The sequence below is a fragment of the Ursus maritimus genome, unplaced genomic scaffold (genome assembly GCF_017311325.1).
Source record: "Ursus maritimus isolate PB19 unplaced genomic scaffold, ASM1731132v1 scaffold_1, whole genome shotgun sequence".
Classification (NCBI taxonomy): Eukaryota; Metazoa; Chordata; class Mammalia; order Carnivora; family Ursidae; genus Ursus; species Ursus maritimus.
Window position 1 is genome coordinate 78,535,044 of NW_024423343.1, and position 8,552 is coordinate 78,543,595.

An 8,552-nucleotide genomic window follows, 5' to 3' on the forward strand; every position below is an offset into this window, starting at 1 on the left:
ACTTCGAGGGGGGACAAAGGCTGGAACAGAAAACGTTCCTGGCGAGTAATTGTCAAAATCAGCTGGCATCCATCCCCTCATGCATGATGTTGACCCCCTCACCAGACCAGGTCTGAATATTCACATGAAGGAAGTGGGGACAGGGATAAGGGCAGTTTGCTTGGAGCTAGAAGAGCGCCAGGGTAACAGGGAGAGAGCTGCTGATGGTGGCTAGCTTTGGGGAGTCCAGGAAGGGTGTGAACAAAATGGGATTTAATGAGAGACAGACTAGACTGTGAGAGGGAAAGGAAGCCTTCCAATCAATTATTCTCGGAGCCCAGCAGCCCCGTGGCATCGGCATCGCCCACAGCTTTTGTTGAAACTGCGGAGTCGTGAACCCAACTGCAGACCTCCTGATTCAGAATCTCCAGGAACCAAGGAATTGGCTTCTAAACTCCCTAGGTGGTTCTTATGCCAGCTGACACCCGGGAACAACTTGAACTAGACATAGGACCGTGGAGGTTTAATTCACATGTAACCAAGACTATAGACCCTTGGTTTTCCCATCTGTCGAAAGCAGCCCTTGGACTTGATGATGTCAGAAATTCTCTCTAGGATTCTGCACTCTTTGTCTACACCTGCCTTCCACCTCCCAGATCAACTTTCCTTTCTCTCATGTTCATGGGGGGTTTTTTTTGAAACCTAAACAAAGGAATGCACAAATAAGTTGTTAAGAAAGGAAAAAAGTTGAAAAAACAGTTGTAAAGCTGGCGTGTAACTCTCTAGGTGAAACCTCACCCCTGCATCCCAGCTCTGGACCTCTGGTTGGGGGCAGTGAAGCCTCCCCAACCCAGCACTAGTCCTCACTCCTCAGTCCCGTTCATTACCTTGCCTGTGTCCTGGGGCCTCCTGACTTCCCAGTTTCTCTGAGATCTGGGGTCTTGGCTTCGAACCCTGAAACGTGTAGCTGGGCATCCTCTCCAAGGTGCCTGTCTGCCTAACACCTTGAGCTTGCCAGACTATCTGTCAAACTCCCCGGTCACCAAGCCTCGTGCATCATAGACACACCTAGCTGACCTTGGAAAGACTCTCTGCTCCTGAAACTTCTCCCTGTGGCTGGAATCCTAGGGTCTGTTTGGCCTCTAATCTTAGACATCTCTAACTCAGCCTCCCTGTAGCCAACACAACCCTGGTTCCAATCAGTTCTGTGCATCTCAAAATTGTCTGGTTTCGTTTAGACTTCTGTTATCTTGGAGATGTACACATGCGTCCTTATTTCCATAGATTGCAGAGAAATTAATTACACTAAAAAGCAGTCATAAATTACATATTTAGCAAATACAGCAATTAAAACCCTGCTCACATTTAATATGAGAAGAAAAAAAACCACTCTGATTTATTAATTTCTTTTTACCACAGAAGATACTGGCTGCTTTTGGGGGATGGGGGGCAATTTTGGTTTTTTGTTTTTTTTTTTTTGTCATTTCAAATACTTTGTGAGACCAGGTGGAAGAAAAATAAACATGTATAGTTTTGCGTTAAGAAATAGCATGTTCAGAAATAACGTTTCAACCCTCTTTAAGGAACTCTTTAAGGAACAGATTTTCAATACTGCTTTAATCAAGCCTCTTTTTCTTGATTAAGCGTGTCACTACCCAGTTCAAAATACGGAGCAGTCAATCGCTAGCCTGCCCACTTGCAGTTATGATACCTGAAAAAAGTGCGTATAACTACAAATGCAGAACAGGAAGTCAGACTGTAAAATTCAGTCCTGGAGACTTGGGTGCTGTTCCTTCTCTCCCTGCCACCACCCGCCCCCCCATGCTGGAGCTGTTTTTATCTTAATAAGATTCTAATACAAGACCCTATTTTGAGGGCAGTAATTGGTTTAACATCTTACTCCAGGATTATCCCATAAGAACCCTACAGTAGTTTAAGGTATTTAAATGCAAACAGCCTTAAAGATGTACTAAGCTCCTAAATCTTGATCCCATCAAAGCTACAGGCTTCTGTATCCTTAGATATAAAGAACCGTGGCAAGGAGGAGAAACCTGTGCTAGCCAACAAAGGGAGGAAAACGATTTGTAAAGTAAAAAGACTTGCTGGATCTAATTTATGGTGGGGCAAACGGTTGTTGCCTTGTTTTGATATAATTTAGGGAAGGTACATAGCAGAAATAAGTAAGGGCAGAAGTTTAAGATAATGGAAAAGGTGCTGCACGTAGGGCTGGTCTCATCAAGAGTCTATGATCTCAGTTCTGCCAATAATCTCAGCTCTGTGTCACTCTGGCCATCCAGAGCTATGTCTTGAAACTTCAGTTTCTTCATCTCTAAAATGGTGGGTCTAGTGCACTAAGGTCTCAGCCTCAAAGGGGATGGTCAGCCTCTTGGCTCATCCGCTCAGCTCTAAGTCTTCTTAGAACTGCCCCTGTCTCTTCCCCACCCCCGTCCCAGTCGCTGTGGTGGGGACCCAGCCAGCCATGTGCATCCTGGACACAGCTAGTCAGAGCTGGGGACAACCCAACCATAAGCTAGGCCAATGAGCCCCTTCCCTGGGGAGTTAGGAGTTGGGAATAAGGGATGTGGAACAGGAGCTGCCATGGTGCCTTCTCCCCCTGTTCTCTTCCCCGCAAAAAGACAAAGTAAGCAGACAGAAATGCAGGGACTATAACGGGGATGGAGTTTCTTTTGGAGGTGATGAAAATGTTCTGGAATTAGATAATGATCATGGTTGTACACTACTGGAAATATACTAAAAACCATCAAACTGTATACTTTAAAAGAATGAATTTAATGGTACATGAATTATATGAATTATATCTCAATTTTTTTTAATTTAAAAAGTTTTAAAAAGGAAGAGCAGGGTCTGGATTTCTTGCTTTTCCCAACCCCCAGGTCCCATGCCTACTAACAAATTTTGTGTCTTGTAACAACTTCCTCTATTTGCTTAAACAAGTGGCTTTTAGTTCCTTGAAAACAAAGGAGGTCCAATGAATGTATCCCTAATACCCAATGTAACAACAGCTATAGTTAAGAGAGTAAAAATCTCTCTTTCAATTCAAATTTAAGTTGCAACAGAGGTTCTGGTTTAAAAACAAAAGCAAAAACAACAACAAAAACCAGGAAAGATAACACCCTTCCCCAACACTTCTCAGAGTGTGCTCTTCAAAACACTAGTCCATCATACCTCAAAAGGGGAAAAATATGCACACAGTCAAATAAGCTGGAGAATGTAATCTACTACATGTCCCCTTTGTAGAACTGGATTACATAATAGCATATTTAACTTGTGACGAATTTAACATTGTTCAACAAAACATTTTCCCAGCTTATTTGGCCCCACAAGACTTTTCCCTGATAGCCCACCTGTTAATAATATGAGGGACTGTGTTCCATGGAACACACTTTGGGAAATGCTGTCCTAACCCGATCATGGACACATTACAGTCATATCTAAAGAAATCCACTGGGTAAAGGGTAGAATTCAGATAACTATCAAGATGATTCCATCCTAAAGAAGGCTTTTATTTTATCTCAATATTTCCTCAGTATTCGCCTGAGTCATTAAATAACTATGGCTTTGCTTACCATATCATTTCATTTAAAATAGATAAAAATGACTTTTATGCATCCATAAAAAGAGGAAAACTAAAACATGATTTGGGGCCCAGTTTTTTCTCTTTAGACTTAATCAACAGCACTTACCTTGATGTGAAACTCCAGGTTCTCATCCATGGAATAGATGTGGTCAAAGATGTCATGTGCAATCCTTGGGATGATCCCCATGAGCTGAGGGTCATGTAGCTTTCCCTAGTGAGTGAAAAACACAAGCACAGGCAGCTAAAGAGTGCCAGGGAACATGTGAAAGAGAGAAGGAATCATGCCGGGTTTCATAACAGGACTCCGTGGAAGAGGGAGCACCCCCACACACACTGTCAGGTCCTTGGAGGTCCACCTGACGTGCCAACAGCCCAAAGTTCATGGAAATAACTCAATGTGTTGGTTTTTACCCAGCAGGAGCGAGCTTGTCCTGTCAGGCTCTGGGGCTTGGAAATACTTGCTCCTGCTGCCACTCGGGGCAGCAAATTGGGGTATGGGGGTGAAGGTGTGGGTAGAAAGGAAGGAAGGAAGACAGAAGAAGGACTGGGATTATATGGTGACTATCACATACTAAATGTGGTCTTTGTTTTGAAATTTTTACAAACTGGTTAGAATGTGTAAGCCCAAATTAATCTGCTTTAATAAAACCACCTTGAGAGCTGATAACAGTTTCACTAATGTCATCACTGCTCAAAAATTTTAAGTCTTATTCTAGAAATACCTTCAGTATCACTTCACAAACCAATCATGAAAAGCCATTTTATCAATTTCTTAAAAATCTAAAATTCCCAGCCTGAAATGTTACAAAATAATTTTAGCTATTTCTTTTTTAATTTTTTGCTATTTCTAATACTTAAATTCACTTGTAAGATATTCTTATTTTTTTGTCCCCCTTTTTTCGACCAGAGAGGTCCAGCCCTCCCTTCCCCATGTAGCCAGCAGCCCACCCCCAACCCTAAGGGTTTTGAGGGATATTTTATCTAAGGGGTAAGGGATAGATGAAATAGTGATTTGAACTATTTTACTAAATCCATTTTTAAAGATCCAGATTTGCCACTTCTGAAGACTTTCAAAAAGATATGCCACAGTATCTGAAAGCAATTCCTAAACAAGAGTTCTAGAAGTATTTAAACAGCAGCCTCAGCAAGGACTCCCAGAGAGCCTTCCTTTCTTACTCCCATGCTCCAAGTTCTGTCCTGTTCCATGTTAAACTACGCATCAGTGCACAAACACAAAGTCTGCAGGCCTAAAGTAATCATTGGCAACAGGGTTCCCAGCGTTTTTGAGACCTTCAGAAAGTTATAAAACTCTAGGAAAAATGGAACTGGAAGAAAAGTAAAAAAACCATTTACTCTTCACTCAGCAACCTTTACCAACACTATGACTCATATCCTTGTTCTAAATCTGCCCGACACCTGGAAGATCTGCTTTGTTTTCCTCAATCAGATCTTCTGTATCCTTCGGGGGTTCACCACACAGAGCCTCTCTGACAGGCTGACTTTCAAGCCAACATTTGAGTTACCAAGAGCAAGAAGTCACGTGGACTCGGGCACTAACTCCAGGCCACAAAGCACTTTATGTTATGAATCTTCCTTTGCACACCTGATCCCTGACCTTCCACTCTACTGAAAGCAAGAGAAAAGCTGAATTTAAGATTCATCTGGCCTCTGGCAAAGCTTTTACCTGGGAAAATGGGTATTCCCCTGGAATGCCCTCGTGTGCTAAGAATCCTAAATCATGTGATGTGTTTGTATGGCTTTTTGGCTGTACAGTCCCTGAGGGCAAGACGGCCAGTGCATATGCATCTCTTCCCACTGCTTATGACCCTTAGTACAGTGTCTCCTGCATAGAATTATTGTGGAAGATAAATTAAGCAGTATAAATAAGGTGCTTAGAAACAATAAACGCGGGGTGCCTGGGTGGCACAGTGGTTAAGCGTCTGCCTTCGGCTCAGGGCGTGATCCCTGCATTGTGGGATCGAGCCCCACATCAGGCTCCTCTGCTATGAGTCTGCTTCTTCCTCTCCCACTCCCCCTGCTTGTGTTCCCTCTCTCACTGGCTGTCTCTATCTCTGTCGAATAAATAAATAAAATCTTAAAAAAAAAAAAAAAGAAACAATAAACGCTAGCATTACATTATTCAGTTCATATCAGGTTCTCATTAAGCAGTCGTTAAGGTTTATTTGATCTGGAGATTCTGAAGATACATTTCTATCCTAGGCCATGACTACATATCTTAGGAAAACAGCCCTAAATGACTGAGACTCAGAATCTCTCAAATGTCGGTAAGCTTACTTCTCATAGGCCATCATAAATATCAAATATTGGGCCCCACAGGCTCAGGACTGTGCAAATGCTGGCAGAAATGACACGGAGAATGAAAACACAGATCTTCGTCCAGTCAAATGCTGTGATGCCACTGGGCCAATCCACCTCAGAGAGTCTGAGGGGTGCCCCCCATGCTCCCCGCAGAACCCTTCAGTAATCCATCATAATCCTTCAGCTTCTCCTCAGTGGTCCATAGACAAAGAAGGATGAGAGATAATCCAAAAATCATTTATAAATGACTCAAATCTGTTTCCCTAGATGCTTTCCCTTCCAAAAGATTTATCTTCCAATCGATTCCTAGCTTATACAAATATTGATGTCCCTTTGTTTGCCTTTGTCAGGGTAAGAACCAAGGCAGAACCAGGGATGAGTCTGGGACACTCCCTGTGTTGTTTCCCTGAAGCCCACACCCAAAAATCACATGAGAGGGAAGCACATGTTTATTTGGAGAAGGCACAACGATACCTCCCATATCCATGGTCACAGAAGTAATAGTCAAATCTACCACAGGTTTCAGAGCTGGGATGCTTGATCTAGCTCATAAGCCCAAGAGTGGTGAGAACTGAGCCTTTATGTTCAGTAAACTGGGACGGCCAAGACAGTGTGTGTGTGTGTGTGTGTGTGTGTGTGTGTGTGTTTTACATAGCGTATGGTGTGGATGTGTGTGATGTATGTATGGCGTGGGTGTGAGTGTTGGAGGGTGTTGATGTGTGGTGTATGTGTATGAGAGAGGTGTTCTATAAAGGTCTTCACCCTTTCTTGCAAATAAAATACACATCTACACATACGCAAGAGTCACCTCAGGCAATAAAAGGTGGTAAAAAAGCAGAGAGCTTTAGAAATTCAGAATACAGAAGAGTCCTTTCCAGCTGGGATGATATGGGATGGCTTCCTTGAGGGACACCGAATCTTGAGAGAGGAGGAAGATGAGGATGGGCAAAGGGGACACAGCAGGGAAGCTGAGAGGACAGTGATGTAGCAAAGGTACAGGAACTGAGGAAGAATAACGTCCTTCTAGAGAGCCATGACAAGTTCAGTTGGCTGAAGGATCGGGATGGACTTGGGTAGCAAAGGAATGTCCCATTTCATCACCTTTTTTTCTCTCATAAAACAAAAAGAACATTTTTATACTTATATCCTAGATAATCCTCTTCAAAAACTTCTCCCACTTCTGAATGTGGCCGTCTCGGGGCATGTATGAAAGAAGAAACCAGACCCAGGCCACGGCCACAGAACAAGACTCCCTTTGTTCCAGCCCCAGGTGCCACCTCGACCTCCCAAGCAGGACAGTTTCCTGAAACACTTAAGATGGGAAAGCAGGCAGCCTGTCAGCTCACACGAGCACCAATGCACTCAGACAGGCTCATGAAAAATCACTTGGCAGGCTCAGCTCCGCAGTGGGGTGGCCTGCACCATTCCAGGGGCTCCAGGTGTCCCCTTGGGCAGAAGGAAAAACAGCATGTCTCCATCCATCTAAATCTGGGCCAAAGAGGGCCACAAAGCAGGCACAGGGCCCAGAGAAGCCCTTCCCAGCACCACAGGCCAAACAAAGGTCCAGCCCGCTCTTCCCCATATAGCCAGCAGCCCCAGCAGCCTTCGTTCAACCCAGCCCTGGGAACACTGGCCGCACACGCCCTGGGCCCAGTGCACGACGGTGTCCTACCAAGCTTGGCATCGACACTGTCAAGCGTTTCATATTTTTACTGAAAATCCGCCTTAAATGCTCCATCTTCAGAAGCTAATCTTTCCAATTTTATGTAGGCTTATCTGTTTGTTCTCCTCAATAGAAGGTAATGGAATCACCACTGGATGTCAGACTGAAAATGAGGGGATTAAAATGAAAAACAGCTTTAAAATGTGACAGCTCTGTCCATTCAGGAAGTTAACATCCCCTTCCAAAAGCCTGAAAAATCACAATGTGTAATTCCGAATACATAAATCCTTTCAGATGGTGCAAGCCCTGCAGAGCTGTTGTTGTTGTTGTTGTTGTTGTTGCTTTTAATTTAATTGCATTCCAGGGTCCTGGGTTTCTCAGTCTCCCACAGTCTCTATGACTTCAGCTCAGGACTCCTCCTTTCCTCTGTTTTCCTCTAAAATATCCCCTACCTTCTCTCCAATCTATAATCACTGGACAGAAAGAACCAGACTAACGGTGTGTGTTGGGGAGGGGGGCTAGGAAAGGGCTCCCATCCACCCCGTCCCTTCCTCCTATGGGCATAAGTTCATGATCTTCAGAAGTCACGATAAAGAAAAGCAACCCCTTGCAATCAGCCTTTTAAAACTGATGTGGATGAAAAGGCTACAGAATTTAGGCAGCTGTGAGAGTAACCTGCCCAGAAGCCAGTTCCCTTTAGGTCCCCACGAGTCCCTCTGGCTGGGCGGCGCTGCAGGCCTTGTAAGGCTCTCGCTGTGAGCCGCCCAGGGCTCCAGACGCCCTCGTTTAACAGAACGTCTCCGATCTTCCTTTTAAAGAGCGGGCATTCGTCTTTGCCATCTCCTTACACCCACCAATTCACACCCCCCAACACACACACACACAACACAAACTAAGATTTTACTCTGGGGACAGGTCTCTCCTTTGATGGTTTACAATCTAAATTTCTGACATTGAGCAAATACCTTGTATTTCCCAAAGATGACTTAATCC

The 8,552-nt window shown here is 44.1% G+C and overlaps 1 protein-coding gene across 1 annotated transcript in view; it reads right to left on the reverse strand.

Moving 5' to 3' along the window:
* KIF5C (kinesin family member 5C) overlaps positions 1 to 8,552 on the reverse strand; it is a 148,912-nt gene that overhangs the window by 79,140 nt on the left and 61,220 nt on the right. The window contains exon 4 of the mRNA XM_040645119.1: positions 3,684 to 3,788. Within this exon, the coding sequence (XP_040501053.1) occupies positions 3,684 to 3,788 (105 nt within the window). The remainder of the gene's footprint in view (positions 1 to 3,683; positions 3,789 to 8,552) is intronic.